Below are 21,905 nucleotides of genomic sequence, written 5' to 3' on the forward strand. Positions count from 1 at the left end.
GCTATGCTATTTGATTTAACAAAAATCTCACTCCTGCTGCGCAATGATGCACTGCTTACACTGCTCGAATCCCAGAGATATTACAGAAGTGGGGAGAATACCCACAGTTTATTTCTTTATTTATATAAATTACTTTATTTGCAGTAAAAGAAAGCATCAGTATAAAATAGCCTTTCAAATTTGGCAGTCGTTTGCTTGCTGTGTCAGCAATATGTGTGAAAGAAAAGGCATGCTCCGTAGCCTACATTTCAAAGGTCACAGTGCTACTGCTCCAGGCTTCTGAAAACCACAGTTGGAGCCAGCTGGCATCATGGTTGGTCTGAAGATTTGGTTTGTCTTGCTGGTTATACTCTACCATTTCTGTCAAAGATGTATTCCGTGTGGAATTTCAACACATGTTGAAATAGGTAAGACATGTTCAAAATGTTTTCTTGTGTTTTGAATTTCTTGTGAAGAGAAGTAAATTCAGCTTCAGCTGGAAAGCAGAGGGAGGAAATAACATTAAAGTAAAGAACAGTCTACATAATTTTAAAAATGTGAATAAGAGGATAAATGAGTATTTTGATTTTGGAGTTTGAAAGTTTACTGGTTTTGTAAGTAAAATGCTTGAAGTGACTTGAGTTGCGTATTTTTCCATCTCCTAAGACACAGGCGTTATGTAACTGGAATGTTTTTGTCTGTGAGTTGTAGGCAGAGTTTGGTTTGGAGGAAGAAAAGGAATGCTTTAGGCAGTTCATGGGATTGTTATATTTAAACTAAAGAATAACACAAGTCCTTTGTGGTAACTTTGTATTAATTATGCCATACCTCTACAAGTATATAAAATTCTGTAATGTGTTTCTATCTGTAACTAACATCATAAACATTTTGTTCTGTGTTTCTTCTGGTAGGTTGCTCTCTGTAGCCAGAACAGCCTAGACTTGTAGAGAATGAAAGAGTGAGCAGAGTGAACATCAAAATGGAGAAATATTTCTGTTTTGAATTTCTTGTTTGCCTGTGCTATTTTTAAAATCTGGTTTCTTCTGCAGTTATTGCAACCACAAACACAAGCAGTGTGAGGTTATTCTGAAACAGCTACTCATAATAATTTGCAGTTTTGATTGTTTGTTCTTCTGGTTTTGTTTCTAAACCCATTGTTCAAACACAGGGTAAAATGTAGGCTTTTGCTTTTATTCAGATAATTTTCTCAGATGAATACATGCAACTTTGAAAAAAATTTAAGACTGGGATTATTCATGGTGTTTGAGACTGGAGTGTGTTCACTTCCTGAGTGTTGGTCATGTTCAGCATCCTGCAACAATTTGCTTTTCCTAACAATGTGTCAAGAAACCCATAATAATCTGTAGGAGAAGTCATGCTGCCTGAGGTTAGGCAAATGCACACAGCTCTGCAGGCTCAAGGCTCTAATTAGTGAGTATGAGCTTCTGAGGACTTAACAGAATAGAGTGTGTTTGAAAAAAAAAAAAAGATCTGCAAGAGAAACAAGCTTACAGATCTTACAAAAATGACAAAGTAGTAATTTATTTTTCTTTTTCTCATCAAAGGAGCATGTTGCAGAAAGCTTGTGTTTATATAATATAAAGATCTTGGTTGTCTGAGTAGTTGTGTGTGCACTGAGCTGTTGGGTCATAGTTTACAACAAGTTTTGTCCATTTGTCAGAAAATTACATTAAACTGATCAGCTCTGATGTTGCTAAAATGAGTTCTCTTACAGCACATAAAAGTCTATGATGATAAGATGAAAGTACTTCCAAAATTCAAACACTGAGTGCTCCAGGAAAACAAAAACAAACAAACAAACAAACAAACAAATAAAACCAAAAAACAAACGAACAAAAACCAAAAAAAAAAAAAAAACCAAACAACAAGCCGTAGAAAGGAATTCCTCTCACTCAAAGCCAGCACCAAAGAAGTTCTGTACAGAGTTTTGAAAGTACTTTTAAAATGGAGAAAAGCTCTGCCTGTTCAGAATGCTGATGATGTTCAGTGTGCTCGGCAGAGCTGGGCTGTGTCCTACTTGCACGGCCGTGCCTGGAGGCAGGTCCGAGTGGGGACACCCTAGGGGTTCCTGTCAGACTTGTGAGGCTCTGTGGGACTGTGGGATCTGGCACAGAATTCCTTGTAAAGCTGGAGCTCTAGAACCTGGGCCCGATTGAGCAGTGAGAGAAGTGTGGGGGAGGTGTGAGGCAGAAAAAGCAAACTGCTGAACTGCAGCTCTCCCACACTGGAATCAGAGGTGTGTGTAGAAATGTCTGAGCCTTAAAATTTTAGATTATTGCCTATTATTTTGTTGTTGTTGTTGTTGTTGTTGTTTCTCTTCTTATACAAAGCTTGTCTTTAAGGTATCTTATTTGTAGAAGGATGATTAAATTACTGGGTGAAATTCAAAGTGAAAGATCATTCAAACCCGCACAGTTTTGTCTAGATCTTATTTCAGAATAGTGGTTGATTGTTTTGGATTTGGTGGGGGGAATTTTTTTGGGTTTTTTTGTTTGGTTTTGGTGTTTTTCTTTTTTTTGTTTTTTGTGATGTGATTTATTTGGTAAGGAACAAATTAACTTCAATCTTTGTAAATAGCTTTAGAGGAAATGTTGGGTATTTTTAGGATAATGTTGATAGATTATTCCTGGGATCTAATATTAATTAGGAGACCTCATTAAAGAAAAGGATGTCAGTTTGTTTCATCCACTTGTTATGCCAGCTAAATAAAGGTTTTGGCAATAAGAATATCTGCTGACTGGGTGAATAAATAGTGTTATTTTCCTTGCTGACTTTGGATTTTTGTTACTTTTCATGCATGTTAAAAATTAATCAAACTGTTAAACACCCGCATTGATTCCCAACATAGTTTTCTCACTCTTAAGGACAACAACGAAGGTTGAATACAGTCCAGGTAGAACTTTATGGTCTATGTTTTACATGTGCTGGGTTTGGTCCTGTCAGTTCACTGCTGTAACTCATTTCTGGACAGGGGGAGTTCATTTCCCTGTGATTTAAGCTTGGTTGGTCAGTTTGGGAGCTAGGGGCTAGAGAGAGACTGAAGATGTGCCACAGAGAGAGCACTTCCTTATTAACTCCCTAGGTGAGAAAACACACCCTCTCACAGGTAAACAGTTCTGTGAGAAATTGAGTTTTCTGCACATGGCACTTGGTTGAGGTATGAAAATATGGTGTCTTCTGCTTCTGCTAGTGCTTCTTACAAGATGTGGGCCTGGACACAATACCTATAAATCAACACTTCAATATATTGTTTTTCAGCACACAGAGCTCTGGAATTTTTCATTAAGCATGAAGGGAGTGTTAATTATAGACAGGTAGGAGGCATATTATTGCCTAATTTTGTCCACTTTTTTCTGAAAGTTTTCCTGTCTTGCCTTTCTTTACTATTCTCATCAATGTTGTGCCCAGACTGTATTTTAATCTATTTTTATTCAAAATAATTTGACTCCTTCTGCATATTATTACAGAAATATAACAATTATACCAATGTGTGTGTATATATATATATATATACATATACATATATATATATATACTTTTTGTGGTTTCTTTCATGTTTTCCTATCTTCTTTAGTCATACTCTATGTGAGCAGTTATATTAGAAGAATCAGTGGAAGACTTTGGGAAAGCAGATTTAACAAACCTAAGGACAGCAAAATGACTGCAAGGGTTTGTGCACCACATGGTGTATTTTACGAAGATAATACTTGTATTTAGAATGTATCTTTGATGTTGGCAGTAAAATGTGGTTTTGCGCTGTGCAATAACATTGTGATTCCTTTTCCTCCCCCATCCTTTCCCCAGTTATTACTAAATCACCAAGATGCTTTTCAAGCTGGGAGCATTTATCCTGATGCCTTTTATCCTCCAATCTGCAAACATGGTAAGAGAAGCTTTATAAGTCCAATGTTATAACAACTCCATTTTTATGTGAAAATCCTACAGAATTTAGTGGATTGAAAATGGTTACATTGTAAGAAATTAAGTGTGACCAAAAATGCTTTCTTGCTTTCCTGCAAAAAACTATCCACCATTTTTATTAGAGCCTTTTTTGAGATTTTAGAGATTTTATAATGAAATACCATATTTGAAGGTGTTTTAGAAAGTAGCTCTAGGGTAAATTTAACTGTTTAATTGGTAGGGCAATTTGATAGAAGGATGCTGTTTGAGTAAATTAGGTCAGATTACTGAATACAGAGAGGACAAAATGATCTTTTTTAATAAATCTTTGGAAAGGCCTAAAGCTATTTCTGTATTAAAAATTATTAGTTTCTGTTAGATCAGTCAAAAAGAGGATAGGAGAATCTAAAAATCCCTAAAATGTCTAAAAACAAAGTAGTATAGGACTTGCTGCAGGTGGGTGGGCAAGTGTTCATAACATCCCAGTTTAAAGCCTTTCCTTTCCAGAGTAAGTCTTTTGCCTTTTACGCTTCTTGTTGGAAATTAATGTCAGTCTTGATTTTGCTTCTTGCAGATCAAAAGGCTGCATTAAAAAATTGGCACCCTCTTGCAATAACTGTAAAAACTGTCTTGACTTTCAAGTGGCCCCCTGATTTTTCATCTCTGAAAGATCAGATCTTGATCATAATCAGCTTCTCCAGCAACATTAGAGCTATAAAACGGTCAGCTATGCCTTGCTGTAGGATATTTGCTATTGAAAAGGTAAATCTGGATAGTGAGGAGTTAAGAAATGGGTTAAAGAGCCTCCAGCTACAAATTATTAGGATGTTTAGGCAGGTACCAGGGACAGGGCAGTGATAAGTACTTTGTGTGAGGATATCTGGCCTTACTGGCTTCAATATTGTTGATATATTAGTCAAAGTTTAAATTATTTGAAGTAGGCTATTTTAGTGGGCCATGCAAATTCCATTAAATTTGAGGTGCACTTAGGATCTTTGGTTTAGAACAAAATCACACTGTTGCAGCTGAAATTCTCAGACAGGTTGTTGATGCTGCCTGTTGGTTATGCCAACTACAGGCTGCTTGGTTCATATCCTGGTGTGCTCAGTTCACATCCAGATCACCTCTCTGTTCTAGCATTTAATACTGGTTTTGTCTTCTGTCACTCATCAGGTCACTGGTCTCGGTTTTCTGCCCGGCTCTGCCAGCTCCTTGCCCCAAACTTCACTCTTGCTTTCCTTGTTTTCATGACTGATGTTCTCCTGGGATTTTTTTCAGTTCCTGCTTCTGCTTGGTTATATCTATCTGCCTCGTCTTACCCTTCTAACCCTTGACCTGTCTTATACCAGGTCAGAGCTTCTCTAGCTGCAGTATCCAATCTTCATTCCTTCACTAACATTGGAGTCTGTCTTTCCTTGTTAGAGTTGGACACCTCTTGTCAGTGGTCTCCTTAGTCATTATGGAAGCACTAGGTCCCTCTTCAGACCTGAGCTGTTTTAACTGTGTGACAAGATAAAGAATAAAGCCATCCGGACTGTGTCTTTGTACAAGAGACAAGCTTAGATGTAGAAGGCTGCTCTGATTTTGGCCAAGCAAGTACCATCCTTCTTTTATCTAGTTCAGCTGCACTGTGAAATGTCAAGAGGCCAACAGGTAACTGAATCATCCCCAAGCTCTGCTCTCCCAGTGTTTGATCTACCATTACATTGTGCCATTTCATTCTGCTGTGTCAACAAACATCCACTCTTCCTGCAAGAGTACTGATGATCTGAACAATCTCCTGCCTACCTTCTTTCCCCTTAGAGAATTCAACATTGTGTGCTGCTTGATCTCTTTATGTCAACATTCCTTTGCACTTAGCTTCATGTAAGTAAACAGAAGTTTTTAGGCAAGGTCACTATTATATCCTACACAATCTTTTCTGCCTAAATTCAGGTGAGAATAGTAATTGATTCTTCAAACAAAACCTGACTTTTCCTGCTTTCTTCCCTTTTCCTCCTTCTATACTGACTGTATCTTGGCTGGTTTACCTTTCTATTGAAAATGGTTGTGGTCATAATGATGACATAGCCCTCCACTGCTCTGTGGAAACTGATACTGCCAGAAAACATGACATTTTGAGTTGGCTGCCATTCCCTACAGCTTTTCTGTCATTCAAGTGGATGCATTAATTTAGTCAACATGTTCTCTGTCAGTTCTCTTTATCCTCTCTGCTTAGGGAGTCAGCTTTTCATTGTACTGAACCTACTCTCAGGCACAGGGAGAAGGAGCAGGCACAAAATTTTCAGATGCTTCAAACCTAAATCATAGATGGTAAATCACTAGTATCTGTTTTGATGGCATAAATCAGATAAAAATAAGTCTCTTTTGGCTCTTTTCATTAGCTGGAGTGAAAAAAATGTCCATCTGTCTGACATGAAATTGAACAAAGTCTGTGGGGTATTTAATAGTGAAAACTTTTTCTTTTTTTCTATTTCATTTTCCCACAAGGAATAAATCAAATATTGATATAATTTCATTGCAACAGGAATGTTCCATGATGTATCTGAAGACACTCACTGGTCACCATTTCTCAAAACAAGCATTGACTACATCAGAAGGAATTATCCTCAGCCTTGGGAAGAGGTAAGAAAACTGATTAGCTTTTGCCTGATTTACTTTGTTTTTCAACTGTTTTCTTCACCTTCACTAGTTGTAATTTCATGCTTTGTGAGGTATAGAAAAAACCCAACATTTTTATTTTAAAGTCTCTGCTTAGATAGGAACATTTGAAATCCTGTTTTAATCTTTACCATACAAAAAATTTACAGTTTCCATATAAAGTCTTTCAGTTATCTCCACTGTGGTCTGGTGCTTATGATAGATTTAATATGTCCAAACTACTTTTAAATATGATTGATGGTCCTGTGAGATCTGATTGAGGGTTTGTCATTTGAAAACCAGACACCTTTTAGACTTCTCACTTGTGAAATCTTGAATTTAGTCCAGATTTGGTCTTGTTAATGGTCTGTGAGCTATGTAGGAGGAAAAGAAAAATAATTTATCAAAAACGAGTGTACAGAGGAATGTATTTCTCTCCTCTGTCTGCCTACACAACAATCATGGTGGCAGAAGGAGTTCAGTCCTTGGAAGTGCAAGTGCTTTTCCTTGGTCCAGAAAAACAATTTAGTACATACTTAACTTGAAGTATGCAAATTACCTTCACATCAACCATGTAATTCTATGGTCTTGGACTGTGTAAATTGCTTAAAGCTTCTCAAGTTATAAAAGTTGGCCACAGCACCAAGCGATGGTCAGCACTTTGTCCTGGTAAACTCTTGGACTGTACGAGCTTCTCACCTGTATCCTTGCATAATGCACATACAGAAAATACTAACATTTTCTTATGTTAGTGATGACAGACAAATGACAGACAAATTGATTGTTGTTGTGTAGGCTACAGAGAAGCTGGTGGCTTTCCTGTTTGGAATTGCTTCACATATTGTGGCAGATGTTAGCTGGCATAGCCTGGGCATCGACCAAGGATTTCTAAAGGCCATGGGAGAAGTAAGCCTGTATTATTTATATATATTGATACAACTGGATTTTTTGGAATGGATAGATTCGCTTTGGACTGTGGTGGGGGGGAAAGAGAAAAGCTGGAACTCTGTTTCAGGAAGATTTTTGGATGGACACAATGTCACAAACTTCGTAAGAGTGAAGTTGGTCAGGTTTGGGACCTCTAAACATTGGTGTTGCTTGGAGAGTTTGTTTCTGCTCATATTAAAAGAAACAGGCAGTTTTCTTGTTTTTCTCTTTCTCCAGATTGATTTTCATGGTTCATACCCAGAAGCTCACAGTGTTGGAGATTTTGGTAATGTTTCTGTTTGCCAATCATAAATCCTTGTATTGGAATGACTAGTCCTCTTTAAAACCATGGTGATTGATTCTGGCTCTTGTCCTGGGCAACGCAAGAGTTAAGAATGGCATAAGGACACTGTATTCTTGTGCTCCCCCGTGGCTTGCAAAGCCCTTCTGTACCTGTCCTCAGATTTCATGAGATGTGATAAGGCATATGGACACTTGGATTAAAGCCTAAATGCAGACCAAAGGATGCTAAGATTTGGATGGAGTCACTACTGTGATTTTAAATTGTACATTGTTCTTGGGAGGTATAACATGCAGCATACTTCAGGTGAACTATTTGTGTATTCTAAACGTAGAGCTGGAAGATCTGCCGTATAAATGCATACAGAAGAGCCATACATAGCTTCAAGCACCCTGACAGATAAGAGATTTTGTTTGTTGGGTTATGTGGGGCTTTTTCCTTCTTTCATCCTCAGGAGGAGATGTAGTGAGTCAGTTTGAGCTGGACTTCAGTTACCTGGCATCAAGTTGGTAAGACAATGAGGTTGCTTCTTTAATATTTAAGGTTTATTTTTGTATAATCATATATAATAATATGACATATAATATCACATAATTCTGTATTAATATGTTTTAACAAAATGCTGCCCTTTATTTTTCTTCCAAAAGAAACCCTTGCAACTATGTAAAATGCTATGAGTTTGGTATTCTTTATATCCATATTTACTGTTCCCTGATGTGAAAAACTGGCAGGACAGAAGAGAGTTTTATGTATAGGAGCACAGCAGAGAAAAAAGAGCTATAAGTAGCTATATATAAAATAACTAGTGAAAATCTTTTCCTGGAATGTCCTAGCAGCTAGTTAAATAACTCAGTTAAATGGCCATCTCAGTGAGATTTATTTAAAATTTTGGAAGTTGAAGATGTTGAATTCAGACAGTTTTAAAAGCATAAAAATAAGCAGAAGATTTAGATACCCATTTTTCCTTTTTTTTTTTTTTTTCTCTAAGTTACATATGCAATCCTGGTATTTGTAAATCTTTATGACCTTATGTATTCTTTTGAAATTTGGAATATTTTATAGGCTTTTGTTATTACAAGAACTGCAATCTTATATTGGGTGATGTGGAACATCTATTGTTATAATACATTATTTTTGTTTCTAGGTATGTACCTGTCAAAGACCTAGCAGCTATCTATAAGGAATTTTATGGAAAAGAGATCATAACTGAAAGTGCAATTGCTGAATGTACTTATCTGCTGTTTTTTGAACTGTAAGTTGAATATCTCTGCCTGAGTTTTTATAAGTGAAATTTGTGTAGGAGAAATATGGTAGTTGTATTTGAAACACCTTACACATTGATGTAAGCAACAAAGACTCCCTCCTAGACCCCAAAATCACTGAACATCCGAATTTTTTTAATGACTAGGATTCAAATTTGGACAGCTTAATGGCTGTTAAATTAATTATTGCATCACAGATGGTGAATTTTAGCTATTTAAAGCATTTATACATTTAACGTATTTATGCCTATTTATTTGAGAATGTGTCTTTAAGTACCATTGCACTGTGGTGAGTTAGCAGTATAATTATCATGCACAGAAGGAGTCTCTAGATTAATGCATTGTCTAAACTTTATGTAGATGCCTTCAAGTCCAAAAATAATTCAAAAGAGACTTTGGATATCAGGCAGTGTCTGCTTTTGAATATCCTGAACAACTTAGCTGTATCCTGTATTTCAGTTAATTACCAAGTGTCACACAACATTTACAAAAACTCTGAATCCTTCAAAATTAGGGGCAATAAGGTTTATGTTGTTACTTTTTACATTACAACTTTAAAAATATATTTACAACCAACATGGAAATATAGTGACTTGCATAGTATTTACCATATAGAACTCTTGAAAAGACCTATTTAAATAATTAAGTATTAAATGAAGCAAGTTTTGTTTCTGATCTTTTTTTCAGGCATGGAGAAAGGCTTCTTGTTGGCAAGGTTGGCCTTCTGTTCTCTTTATAAAAATGAACATGTAGCATGGAGATGATGTGATCTATCTTACTGAGTATGTTGCCTATCTCAGCTTTTTCCAACATTTGCTAGTAAATCTTCATTTCTGGTGGAGAAATTCCATGAATATTTCCTTGGAGGAGTGGATGACATGGCATTCTGGACCAACAACATTTTTGAGCTGACCAGCCATATGCTAGAGAATGGAACCAGGTATAGTGTGTGTCCTGAATTTTGACATGCAGTAGTCAAGCGCTGTTACCCACTTAACTGTTCTTCTTAAGGCAGGATTTTTCCCTAGAAGAGGTGCTGAGCTTAGAGCCTCACTTGGACAAGCAGATTTCCACATCAACCTTTTACCTGAGTGCACAGGATTACTCAGGCCTTGAGTTCGTATCTTCATGTGTTCATGCTCTTTTCCCCTGCACGCCTCTGGCATGCGCAGGTGATATTTAGCAGGGAAAATCTGGGACATTCTTTAAGACATACTCAAGGGTTTGCTTAAATGTTGCATAGCCATACCCTGAGGTTGGACGGGCAACCTGAGCCTGCACTTTTTGGCTGTTGCCATCAGTCAGCAAAGATGTCCATTTTGAGGAGAGGTCAGATACTACCTTCAGACTCTGAAGGCAAATATCATTACAAAGAGTAGGAGTATATATTCTAGTGTTTAAACTTGGGCTACTACTCGCAATTTCATATTTTTATAGAAGTTTAATTTTGTACAGGTCTCTTACAAATACAACTTTTCTGTAAATACCTTTAGAAGACCAACAGTGGCAATCAATCCAAAAATTTATAAGGAAAATGTCACGGTTACTATCTTGGGAAATTATGTTTGAAATACAGAATGGCGCAATCTGTTACATTCTTTGTTCCAGAATGGCACTTTCCTTAAAAGTGCTTCAGATTCATACACATGCACGTTACAATAAGTTTCCTTCAAGAGCTCTATAAAGATGTGATATTCATACAGAACATAATCAAGGTCATAAAATAAATATCATAGGGGTTTCTAAGGGTTATGATGATGCTCTGATTTTTATTTTCTTGAGAAAACTGAGGACTTCTAACAAAGGAATCAGTAAGAATGAAAGTTATATTTTTAGTTTCACTTCCATTGTAGTAAAATCTTTGAAGTGCATTCTGTGTATTTCTCTTTAGTGACTGCTACCTGCCTGAAAACCCTCTGTTCATAAACTGCACAAAGGAGCACAAGGACAACCACATGTAAGTATAGATCTGATGGTTTAAAACTTCAGTGATAAGAGTCTTCTGCTAATGTGAGCAGTCAGCTACTGAAAATTAGAGATATTTTGGGTAATTTTTTGTGTATGAATTTGAGATTGTCTTAGCCTGAATAACTAAGTTTTGTATAAAGGAACTGTGCAGAACCTAAGAATGGCTTTTACCTCAAGTCACTGTTTCAGTTCTATTAATTCTTATCACTGCCTTCTTTATTTTAGCAGAAACAAACAATCAAAACATGACCATCACAAGAATACAACTTCTTTGCTTACAGAAACACTTGAGAAGAATATAAACTATACAGAGAGAGGAGTTCAATTCAACTTACAGCCTTGGGCAACAGTAAGTGAGAAGTAACAGATGTGTCAGGTAAAATTCATCTCTATATAAAATTGTTTTTATGTCTGTCTGAAATGCTGCGTGATGGAGCAGGGTCTCTGGATGTTAACTGTGACTTCGTGGACATTCCAGTACCATTGTTAATCTATATATGTACATCATAAATACTCTATTTTTAAACTTTACTCATTGTATAGTGAAGTTAGAACACATCCTGCAGTGCCAAAAAAGACTATATACATATACATATATATATATTTAGTATTTACATTTTTCAGACATATGATGCCTTTTTTGGGTTAAGAACTCCCAGTAAAGCATAGCAGTGAACAATTAGTAGTGCTCCCTTTAAAGCATACAGAATTTTGTCTTCCTAAAATGGTGCTTATGATCTGTGTCAGACTCCTCTTTAATCCATGCGGTGATTTCTGCTGTTGATGACTTGATTTTGGAGGTGTTCCGAAACATCCTAGAGTTTCAACCTGTGTTTTAACCACTGTTGTGTCCTTTTATCCTTTTCATTTCAGAAATCCCTTCGCTTGATAAACCGTGCTTTTAAAACCAATGTCTGGAGAGCGTTAGGAGCTACACATCAGAAATCTTCTAAGCGCATCTCCAAGCCAGCAGCTTCATATTTTCTGACTTCACCCTATGCAAGGCTTGGATGGTTGGTAATTTTTTCATCCCACCTTCCTCTTAATTTCTGAAAATCCAAAATATTATTATTGGTCCTTTGGATACTCTTTAAAGGTGACAGTGCAAATCAATTGGTGATACAGATCTGAGGGAATGGCTTATATTGTATGTCCAGAACAGAAAGTTAACACATCAGATTTTTCTTTCAGATGTTGATCAAGTTCAGAATGGAAAGAAACAACTTTAGAACTAACATTGGCTCTAATTCTGAACAATAAAGCTACCCTTTATTGGTTGTTGGATGATGTTTGTGCAAAATTAATCATCTGTCATGGGTTGATGACTAATGATGTCTAGCAAGACTTCTTGGAAATCCTCTAGACTAGTAGGGAATTCAAAGATGGACTCAGGACAGAGAGAGGCATATTCTCTCTCCTTGTCAATGAGGTTCTACTTTAACCTGCAACAGGGAAGATTAGTAAAACAAATTTGCATTACTACTTATCTTACTTCCCCTATTCTGTCTCAAAATTTGGATTTGATTCTTGAGTGTAATTCACTCTGGCTAAATTAACAGTAGCTAGTTATTTCCATGTTCCCTCTCTAAACTCCAACATGTTGCTGAGACCTGTGATTGTTTGCTTATCTCCTGTCAAGTCCAGCAATTAAATCAGATGTTCAATTTAAAAGATTTTTTTTTTGTATTCTTTGTCATATGCAAACAGCCTTTTTTCATGCTCCTTGCTCTGATTACCCTCAGGTGCCTAATGTTAGTAAAAATCAGTTCCTACAGATCTCAGCTGCATTGATGAAAGCTGATTCTTCTGATTTTACTTAATTCCAGAAAACACAAATAAATATATGATATAAGAAATGCTGTATAGGTGTTTACCAAAAAAATATGGGGAAACACAGGTCCCGGTTTATCTGAAATTATGTGTGGTTTATCCACTAATGTTGTGGTAGTCTGGAAACTAATGCTGATTTTGTTGACTCCCTTGCTGTACAGGGCACTGATCTCAGCTGACCTAAACCAGGATGGATATGAAGATCTGGTGGCTGGAGCACCAGGATACAGCACCATGGGCCATGTTCAAATAGGAAGGGTGTATGTGGTCTATGGCAACCAGACAGGTTTGCCACCAGAGAACATGGATCTGGATGCAAAAGCTGACCAAGTACTACAGGGTCAACAGGTAAGGGTTCAAGGCAGATACCTGTCACTTTTTTGTTTCTTCTTTTGTTTTCTTTTTTTTTTATTGCCTGAAAATTGTTGAATTTTGAAAGTGCCATGGTGTCATTAATGTGCATGAGCATTATTCCTGAAACACTCCTCTTGATGTCATATGGTGTCATATGGTTTTCAAGAAAAATAATCATTATTAAAGTCCCAGGAACAATTAAAGTGATGGTAATCTGTAGGTTCACTTCCAATACTGTGCCAGATAAGTGAGTATTAGACCATAAAGTACCCTTAAATAAAAATCAGGTTGTATCTCTGTAAGTCACAGTATAGCTCATTCTGGTCCCTGCGTTTAAGAAAATATTGTGTTTCCTGTCCTTTTTAATCTGAAATTTTTATCTTAATATGTTTTAATTCCTTTGAGGCTACACTTCTTCATTAATTGATAACTTCTCCCCAGATAATTTTGTCTGTAGTAAGAGTACTGAAAAAAGAAAACTCTGATTTGACATGATGGTGGTTTGTTTGTAACCAAGAAATACGAGCAAATGACCCTTTTGAGCGTTAAATACAATCCTCTGTAGAAAATACCTTTATTCACAAAGAAGATAACAGGGAGAAATTAGATACATTTCTTTTTAATTTGTTTCTGTGGTTACAAACTGTGTAGTAGCAGCTGCTGTCTTCTAACAGAGTGTTTTAGTGGTTCTCAGTCATAATGCTGTCAACAGGAAAGACATAACATGCACTGGATGCAGAAGAGAAAATAGCAAAGCAACAGCTTATTATATTCAGTTGTCCTTAATTTTAACACAGTTGACTTTGAATTAGTGTCTTGTCATGTTATTAATTAGAAGAAAAATAATTGTTTGGATAGACTTTTGTCATCTGTTTCCAGTTCTTCCCTGTGCAAGTGTACATTTGGTTTTCATGGTTTTGACTTGAAAACATGAGAGCAACCCCTTTTCTTTTAGCCTTCAGGAAGATTTGGTTCTGCCTTGGCAGTCTTGGACTTCAATGAGGATGGAGTGCCAGATCTGGCAATTGGAGCACCTTCTGTGGGATCTCAGTATCTTACTTACAAAGTAAGCAACAAGCATGGGTTTGTGGGTTTTTTTGACTCTCCAAACTGAATGTTTTTATTGATATGTATTTTTTTAAACACTGAAATGAAAAAGAGAATTTCTGTTGTAGCTCAGTGTGACACTGGAATTTAAACAGAATTTTTTAACCTTTGTGGGTACTTCGACTAGAGCAGTGACAGCTACCTATATTTCTCTTTCAGTGGCCTTTTTGCACATTAGAAATATGAACTACATTGCAGCACCGACATGCTAGAAATGTAAGGGGCCATTAATAAAATACAAATGTACCCTTTTTTTTTGTTTAGGAACAGAGAGTCTGGAAAACACCTCGTGGGTCAGTGACTTCTGTCATATGCTGTCACAAGGCCAACAAATGATATCTAATTTGTGATATGAACACAGAATAAATTGCTAAAATAATCAAGTTACAGAGGCTTTAATGACTTTCAGTTTACCAGATAAGTCTCTGTATAATGGTCCCTGAGTATTTTTAGGACATGAAACCGAGAGGTAAAATGTTTTGATTTAAACAATTTAGCATAAAACTCTTCAGAATTTTAGATACTAATTTAGCTATCTAAATAAAAAATTAAATTGTTTTTATTTAGACTCACCTCTTGGAAAATTGTGTGCATCTGTTGTGCTTGGCACTGTTTGCCATTGCATTAAATAATAATTATCAAAATTTGAGCCATCTGAACATGTGTATTATGAGTATAAATGTACACTATACTTCCCTTGTTCCTTACACGCAGTGTGATGAAAATGTACTTCTCTATTTTGTTGCTTGGTTACAGCAGTACCCATTACTCATGGGTATTCTTAGGTTTGGGGTGGGAAAGAAAGTATTACAGGAAGGCTCTGAGAGGGAAAATGAAGTTGTATGAATAGCCCTTGCAGAACTGTTCCACTCTTTGTGATTGGCCTTGGATTTAATACTTGATACTGACATGCAGGTGCTCTCATGTTTTATTTTCTTTTTCTGCTGTTTAGGGTGCTGTGTATATCTACTTTGGAACTGAAGGAAGAGGCTTGGCACCTCAGCCAAATGTTACCATAACTTGTCAGGTATATTGATAATGTAATGTCCTGTTTATACTATCCTGTTAGCCAGGCTAACACAGGACTACACAGGCAGAGATAAAAGGGGAAAGAGCTTATGGTCTTAAAATAAGAATGTTAAAATTCAACTTATCATTGCAATGAAATTTAGACTTATGGGGATGGAGCAAGCAGGTCCTTGCTTAGATAGATTGTATTTGGTAAAGACATTCATACCCCAGTGCAGGAATGCAGCAGGGTGAATAGAAAGGTGCATTACCCTCAAAACCAAAAAAAGCCACCAAAAAACCCTGACCCAAACCAAACAAAAAAACAAAGAAAACAAAATTGAATCCAAGGAGTGGGAGGGTAATTTTGTCAGAAGTAAAGTTAGCTCTTTAGAATTAAATTGTTCTATTTTGCTACAGAATTGATGGTTTCAGTTCTATTTCAGGCTTAAACTAACTGTTTATTGCAGTATTCCTACTGTAATTTTGGTTGGTCCCTCCTGGCAGCTGATGTTGATGGAAATGGAAATGCTGATCTGGTTGTGGGCTCTCCATATGCACCCGGTGGTGGGAAGCAGAGAGGATTTGTGGTTGCATTTTACTCTCATTTCAACAGGAGTGACCAAGGTAATATTTGTTGAGCAAATTAACCCTCCCATAGTTTATGTGACTGGTTATTTGTTCCTAATTAATCATGGCATAATTCAGGTCCGAAGTGATCTCAGAGAATGTCACTCCTACTCAATAAGCTGTGAAGTCAGACCAAATTGCTCAGGGCTTTGTCCAGTTGCATCTTAAAATCTCCAGTGACAGAAATTGCACAACCACTCTGGGCAGCTGTTCTACTTTTTGGCAGTCCTCATAGGGAAAAATATCTCTTGTTACAGCCAGAGTGAACCTTTCTTGTTTCAGTTTATGTTCATTGTCTATTGTCCTCCCACCATGCACAGTGCTCTTATAGGCACAGAAAACATGGAACACCCCTATTAAACTTGTTTCAGTTTGTCAACGTCTTTCCTGTTATGGAACAGCTTATTATAGGTGCGATCTAGGGAGCAATCACTTCTCTCAATCTCTTGCCATGCTCCTGCCTACATAGTCTGAGGCACTGTTGGTTGTCTGCTGTCAGAACCTCACACTCAGCTCTCTGTCCACCAGGATCTTCAGGGCCTTTTCCACACAGCAGCTCCTCAGCCAGTTTGTTCCCCAGCTGTATTTATCAGTACAAGGACATCTCTTTTCCCAGGCTTTGCATTCATCCTCACTGAATTTTGTGAGGTTTCTGTCAGCCTGTGTGACAGCTACAGCTGGTCTGAAACTGTATAGATAAATTTGGCTATAACAGAACTTAATTTGGTTTGTTTAGTTTGTTAAAGAGTAGAAGCCAACAAGTTGAGTGAGGTAACGATAGGTTAGATTTAAATTTAAGCTAGAGACTTTAGCTAATCTTATTTAATTTAGAATGTAGACATTTAGTTGGCTAGGGAGCTGGGTGCTGCTGAGACTTTGATTAATCGGGTGTTTAAGCATGGAAATTTTGAACTTTCTATAAGGGGTCATCCATGAATAAACATTAGCTGTTGTTGCATGATCTCAGCATGTTCAGTTGTGTGCCTACCTCCAAAACTGTGACCAAATGTAGCAAGCCTGTTACTTCAGTCTGCCTGGGTGCCTCTGAATGGGACCATCCCCCTGCAATCTCCTGTTATCTGCCAGCTTCACAAAAGGGCATCTTGTTGCCCTGTCTAAATAATTTATAATGAAGTGTCCAACAGGATGAGTCAAAAAATTGAACCCTGAAGTCACTCTACTTGTTCGGGCATTCAGAGAACAACACATGGTTCTCTTCTCTTGTCAGAGGGATCATCTCAACCAGGTCTTTCCTGTCTGTTTTTCTGTTCATCCATACTGCAGTGTCCCAGCTTGGATGCAAGAACAGTTGTGGGAAACTGTATTGGAAACCTTGCTAAAGCAATGGGTTCCAGCTATGGATTGTGAGTCCAGGGTAGGCTCACTGCTCTTTCTTGGAAAATTGCAAATGAACCTCAACAAATGAATCTTTATCATTGTGTATGTTCCTTCATGTGGCTAAAGAAGAATGCTACAAATGAATACAGTTAATGAGTACAGGTGATGAAGTTTCTAGTGAGTGATGGAGGAAATGTCATATTGGAACTAAATAGTAAAGCTTGGGCAGCTTTGTCGGAATCATGTAGTTAAGATTTACAATAATGCTTAATTGTTGCAGCTTATTCTAATTCATGTAAAATTAGAAACCACAAGAACATGGGTTTCAAAACACTGCTAACTGACATTTTTGTAAATCTAAAGCACAGAACAAATTATTTAAATAATAGCCAGAATGATCTGAAGCTCTCCCACCCAGCACCCTTGAAGAATTACAAGTTCTGATAGACAGTAAGTAGTTTAGGGCAGGCTCAAGTGGTAGCTTTCATGTACTTCATGTAGGCTATGGGAAGGATTGAGAAATTCTGTCAAATGAAAGCTTTCACCAGCCAGAAGGACTGCAGGGTGAGCAAGCAAAGTCAGCAACTACTGATACCGTGTCATGGACAGTGTAACTTCACACAGAGAAACTTGTTGTTGTAGGATGAATCAGTGGAGGATTGCAAATGGGTTTTTCAATGCAAGGACACACCAAGATTTAACTCTTTTTTTTTTTTCTGGTCTCTCAGGACTTCTGTCAATACAGGATGCCAACTGGATGGTGGAGGGGGAAGAAAACTATGCTTGGTTTGGATTTTCACTTGCCAGCTGCCAGCTGGAGAACGTGACATTACTGCTGATTGGTAGCCCGACATGGAAGACTTGTTCTAGGTGTGTTGCATGTGACAGCTTGCTGTCTTCACTCTGCTCTACTTCTGCAAAGTTTAAGATTTGCAATAGATTAGACTTACAGCTTTTTAGGAAGTTTTCTTTTTGTTCTGCTTAGAATGTTCTTATTAGATTAATATTCTTATGTTTTCACCCTTCCTTATGAAGACAAGTGTTTTTAGACCCTCTCTAGAGCAGGTCTTTGTTATTTAAAGGCATCCAAGAATTTCTTGTGTTTTCTTGGGGAGGGAGAGGAGTCACAAAAGTGCTGATGAGTAAATGTGCCTTAAATAACCATACAGAAAGCTCTTACTTCAAGATAGCATTTTAAAAAGCAAATTAAACACAAAGATGTATTGGATGATAAAAAAGTGGATAGACAGACCAAGTCTGCACTCTTAGTATTGTGTAATTAGTTAGAGCAAGTATAGGAATTACTGAAGTAGATTTCTAGAATCTGTCAGGCACTAATATTGCAAAGTAAAAGGGGATAACATGTACAATAATATATTGCATTTTAATTCAAGCTGCAATCCCCTCTTGCCGGATGTCAGACAGAGTGTTGGGAAGGTGTACGGGTATAACCCACCAAGTACAGAGCGCTGGTTTGAGATAACTGGAGACAAGGTAGGGCTGCTTCTTCAGTATGGGATCTTGAGAATAATTTGAAGTAAAGTGCTGTTCTGTAGAAATTTCATAGGTGTTTTAAAAATCTAACAGGAGATGGGAAGAATGGGTTTGTCTCTGGCCAGTGGTGTGCTGTCTGTGGCTGGGAACACAAGGAAAGTTTTGGTGGTGGGTGCACCTACTGCAGGTATGTCTTGAAAATTGGAGACCATTACTGCTTTAGGATATTTGTTTCTGCATGACTTGAAGAGAGATACAATGTTTAAGGGAAAAGGGACCTGTAAATTGCCATGTAATTAAAAAAATAATTAGAAATCACTGTAATCACCTGTATATGCTTTATATGTAGAGTCCTCTCTACTGTGGTTTTTTTTCTTAATACGGGCTTAACAGAATTCCTACTTTGCGTAATTTATGTAACAGTGGTTTTCAAGCACACTGCATATTTCTCAGAATTGAAACAAGACAGTATTTTATCCCTCACTCTGGCAGTAGACAGTAATGAATTGAGGATGTCAAACTGCAGAAGTCTAACTTGAATGCATTTCTGCCCTGGTACTATGACTAAAAGTTTTTTTTCCTATGCTCATTAATGTTAATCCCATGTAATTGTTGATGCTATTTGATAACATTATATTAATTTTGTCCATGTTATGTAACGCCAGTATTACCTATAATTGTAAATATTAAACCTGACTTTCTGTGTCTGGTGCTCAACATCTAGTTTGTTGTTGTTGTTGTTTTTCCAGACAGCCTGTCTAGGATTTTATTTATGTCTTCAGTGCTGCATCAAGCTGGATTGGCTCTGGTATATGACCTGTCAAACAGCACCAAACCTTCTCTACTCAGCACATTCAGTGGGGACAGGAGGTTTTCTCGTTTTGGAGGAGACATACACTTAAGTGATCTGGATAGCGATGGGCTAGGTAAAACTTGGTGAATCTAGACCAGAAGTGAAGTGTTTAGCTTTTGGCAACAGGAAAATTGGTCACCTACATATTCATACAAGTGCTAAACACAGTCTACTTTCTCAGTTGAATTATACCAGTATTTCATTGTGCCCTACATGGAGGCCTCTCTAAAATCCCAAGCACCTCAATCAGAAAGTGAAACATTTTAGTTGCCATCATTAATAGGAATGGTGTCATCTAGAAGCATGTAAATGCCAGCTCTCCTGTGTTTTGGTCTACCATTAATTCACTTCTGCTGTGTTATGTCCTCTTTGTAATATGTGCAGATGAAATGATTGTGGCATCCCCACTGCGAACTGATGGTGTCACCTCAATCCTGTCTGCTGGGGCTGCTGGCCGTGTTTATATTTACAATGGCAGACAGGCATCCTCAGGGAATGTGACAGGCCACTGCACATCATGGACATCTCCCTGTCCTGAGGACTGGGTAAGAATGTGAAATTCACACAAAAGTGAATTCTGGACATAAGTTTGGAATGACAACTAATTAATTACATCCAGTGAAAATACCAAGAGTGTTCTGCCTTGGTTCCAGAAAACAAAAGCTTTTCTCTGGTTTCTGAATCTCTGCAATTTGGTTTCTCCTGTTTGTCCTTAAATTACTTTCCTGTTTAGGAGCTAGGGTTATCATACTGGTCTTCTACTCTCTTCCACTGACTTTTCTTTTTTTTTTTTTTATTCTTTAGGCACAGTATGTCCTGGTTTCTCCTGAGGTAAGTAACCAGTAAACAAACTATTGAGAGAAAATAAAAAGTCCTACTTAAAAAAACATAGGACCATTATAAATAGCAATGTTGTTTTACAGGAACTATCAAGATTTGGGAGTTCCATTACCACTGTGAAATCTGAAAGAAAGGTGAGAAAAATTACTGTGGTTGGTTGTTTCCTAACATCCTTCTGCCTCACTAGCTAAAACCTCACAGGTATCTTACAAATTTTCAAGTCTTAAGTTCTTTACACAGTTAACTAAGTCACTCTCTGAACTGATTATTAAACCCATTTTATAGATTGAGGAGCTATGGAGTTGCCAAAACTTTGGCACCTAAATTAAAAAATTTTAATCACTTAAAGCAGCCTGAATTCTAAACTGCTTAGAAGTATACCAAAAGGTTTCATGGGAAATGCAGCGTAGGTGCCTCCCTGCTTTACTGTTCATGCCAACCTGGATAAAAAGTGAATGCTCAGCTGTGGAGCAAACCAGGCACCCAAAACTATCCCCCTCATTTAGTCTTTACAGACTTGCTGTCCTGGCTACCACCTGCAGTGAACGCCGATCATATGTCATGTGTTTCTAAGCACAGAGGTCCACTTCCTACCTGACTGATTTAGGATGTGTTTGTGTACCTGTTTCTCTTTGTTTCCCTCAGATGTTCATTCCTTTACCAAACACCAATTGCTACATTTGTATGATGCACTGAGGAACCTTTTTTTTTTTCAGCTGGAAGGTTGCTTAGTATTTGTTCAATGTTCTTAGTACTGAGTTCTAATGTTCTGCTCACTCTAGCATCACCACCATGAGAACTGGGGTTCTCTGTGTGAGTACAGAGGAAGCCTCAGTACCAGGCTGAGGAGGTCTTCAACAAATGGCGTTTGACTTCTTGTCTTAAAGCATGCAGTGGAGAAACACCTGGAAATCCTTCTCAGCTAGACTGGGGTGAATAATCCAACACCTGAAACATGGGCACTGCTAAGTGCAAGTGAGGCCATTCTCGAAACAGTTGTGTTCTCTTGCCACAGCACCATCACTCCCACTTCATCCCTATTGATCTTAGCCCTGAAAAGCAGTTTGTATGGGCAAGAGACACATTATTTGGTTCCAGCTTGCTCCAGTTCCTCAAATGAAGTAGTCTGTTTGCCAAACTATTTTCTTAACTGCTACTCTGACGAGGTGGGCTGCTCTCTCATCTCCCATCACATTTCTATGTGACATGAATGAGATGGTTAAAATCCATGAGGGAAGCTTAAGGCAGCCATGCACCTGCAGTTGCATTTTGCTAACCTTTGCTCTTTATGTCTGCAGAAAGAACTTGTAGTGGCAGCAGAGAGAAGTTCTGCGAAAGCTCGACTTGGTGGAAGACTTTTTGTCTATTCGCTCTAAAAGTTCACAGTAGCCTTAAAGACCAGGGCACACCTGGTCTTCTAGTGAAGAATCTCTGTAGTACTTATGCTACTTTC

General features: G+C 37.6%; 1 protein-coding gene across 1 annotated transcript; it reads left to right on the forward strand.

Moving 5' to 3' along the window:
* The first annotated feature begins 310 nt into the window (after nucleotides 1-310).
* On the forward strand, nucleotides 311-21,828 carry GPLD1 (glycosylphosphatidylinositol specific phospholipase D1). The gene is made up of 25 exons (XM_062498664.1): nucleotides 311-407; nucleotides 3,259-3,314; nucleotides 3,805-3,883; nucleotides 6,428-6,525; nucleotides 7,336-7,446; nucleotides 7,705-7,753; nucleotides 8,223-8,277; nucleotides 8,913-9,020; nucleotides 9,718-9,745; nucleotides 9,831-9,970; nucleotides 10,922-10,987; nucleotides 11,227-11,347; nucleotides 11,872-12,011; nucleotides 12,990-13,176; nucleotides 14,138-14,248; nucleotides 15,242-15,316; nucleotides 15,768-15,924; nucleotides 17,994-18,135; nucleotides 18,660-18,759; nucleotides 18,853-18,946; nucleotides 19,509-19,685; nucleotides 19,997-20,157; nucleotides 20,417-20,443; nucleotides 20,536-20,586; nucleotides 21,751-21,828. Exons 1-25 carry the CDS (start codon nucleotides 311-313, stop codon nucleotides 21,826-21,828), a joined length of 2,508 nt encoding a protein of 835 aa, XP_062354648.1.
* The last annotated feature ends 77 nt before the right edge of the window (nucleotides 21,829-21,905 follow it).

Source organism: Cinclus cinclus, chromosome 1 (genome assembly GCF_963662255.1).
Source record: "Cinclus cinclus chromosome 1, bCinCin1.1, whole genome shotgun sequence".
In the NCBI taxonomy this organism is placed as follows: domain Eukaryota; kingdom Metazoa; phylum Chordata; class Aves; order Passeriformes; family Cinclidae; genus Cinclus; species Cinclus cinclus.

Coding starts and splice junctions, on each gene's coding strand:
- GPLD1 (XM_062498664.1), top strand. CDS start 311: ATGGTTGGTCTGAAGATTTGGTTTGTCTTGCTGGTTATACTCTACCAT. Junction 18,947..19,508: donor GGTGGGTGCACCTACTGCAG/GTATGTCTTGAA, acceptor TTGTTTTTCCAG/ACAGCCTGTCTAGGATTTTA. Junction 20,158..20,416: donor CTCCCTGTCCTGAGGACTGG/GTAAGAATGTGA, acceptor TTTATTCTTTAG/GCACAGTATGTCCTGGTTTC.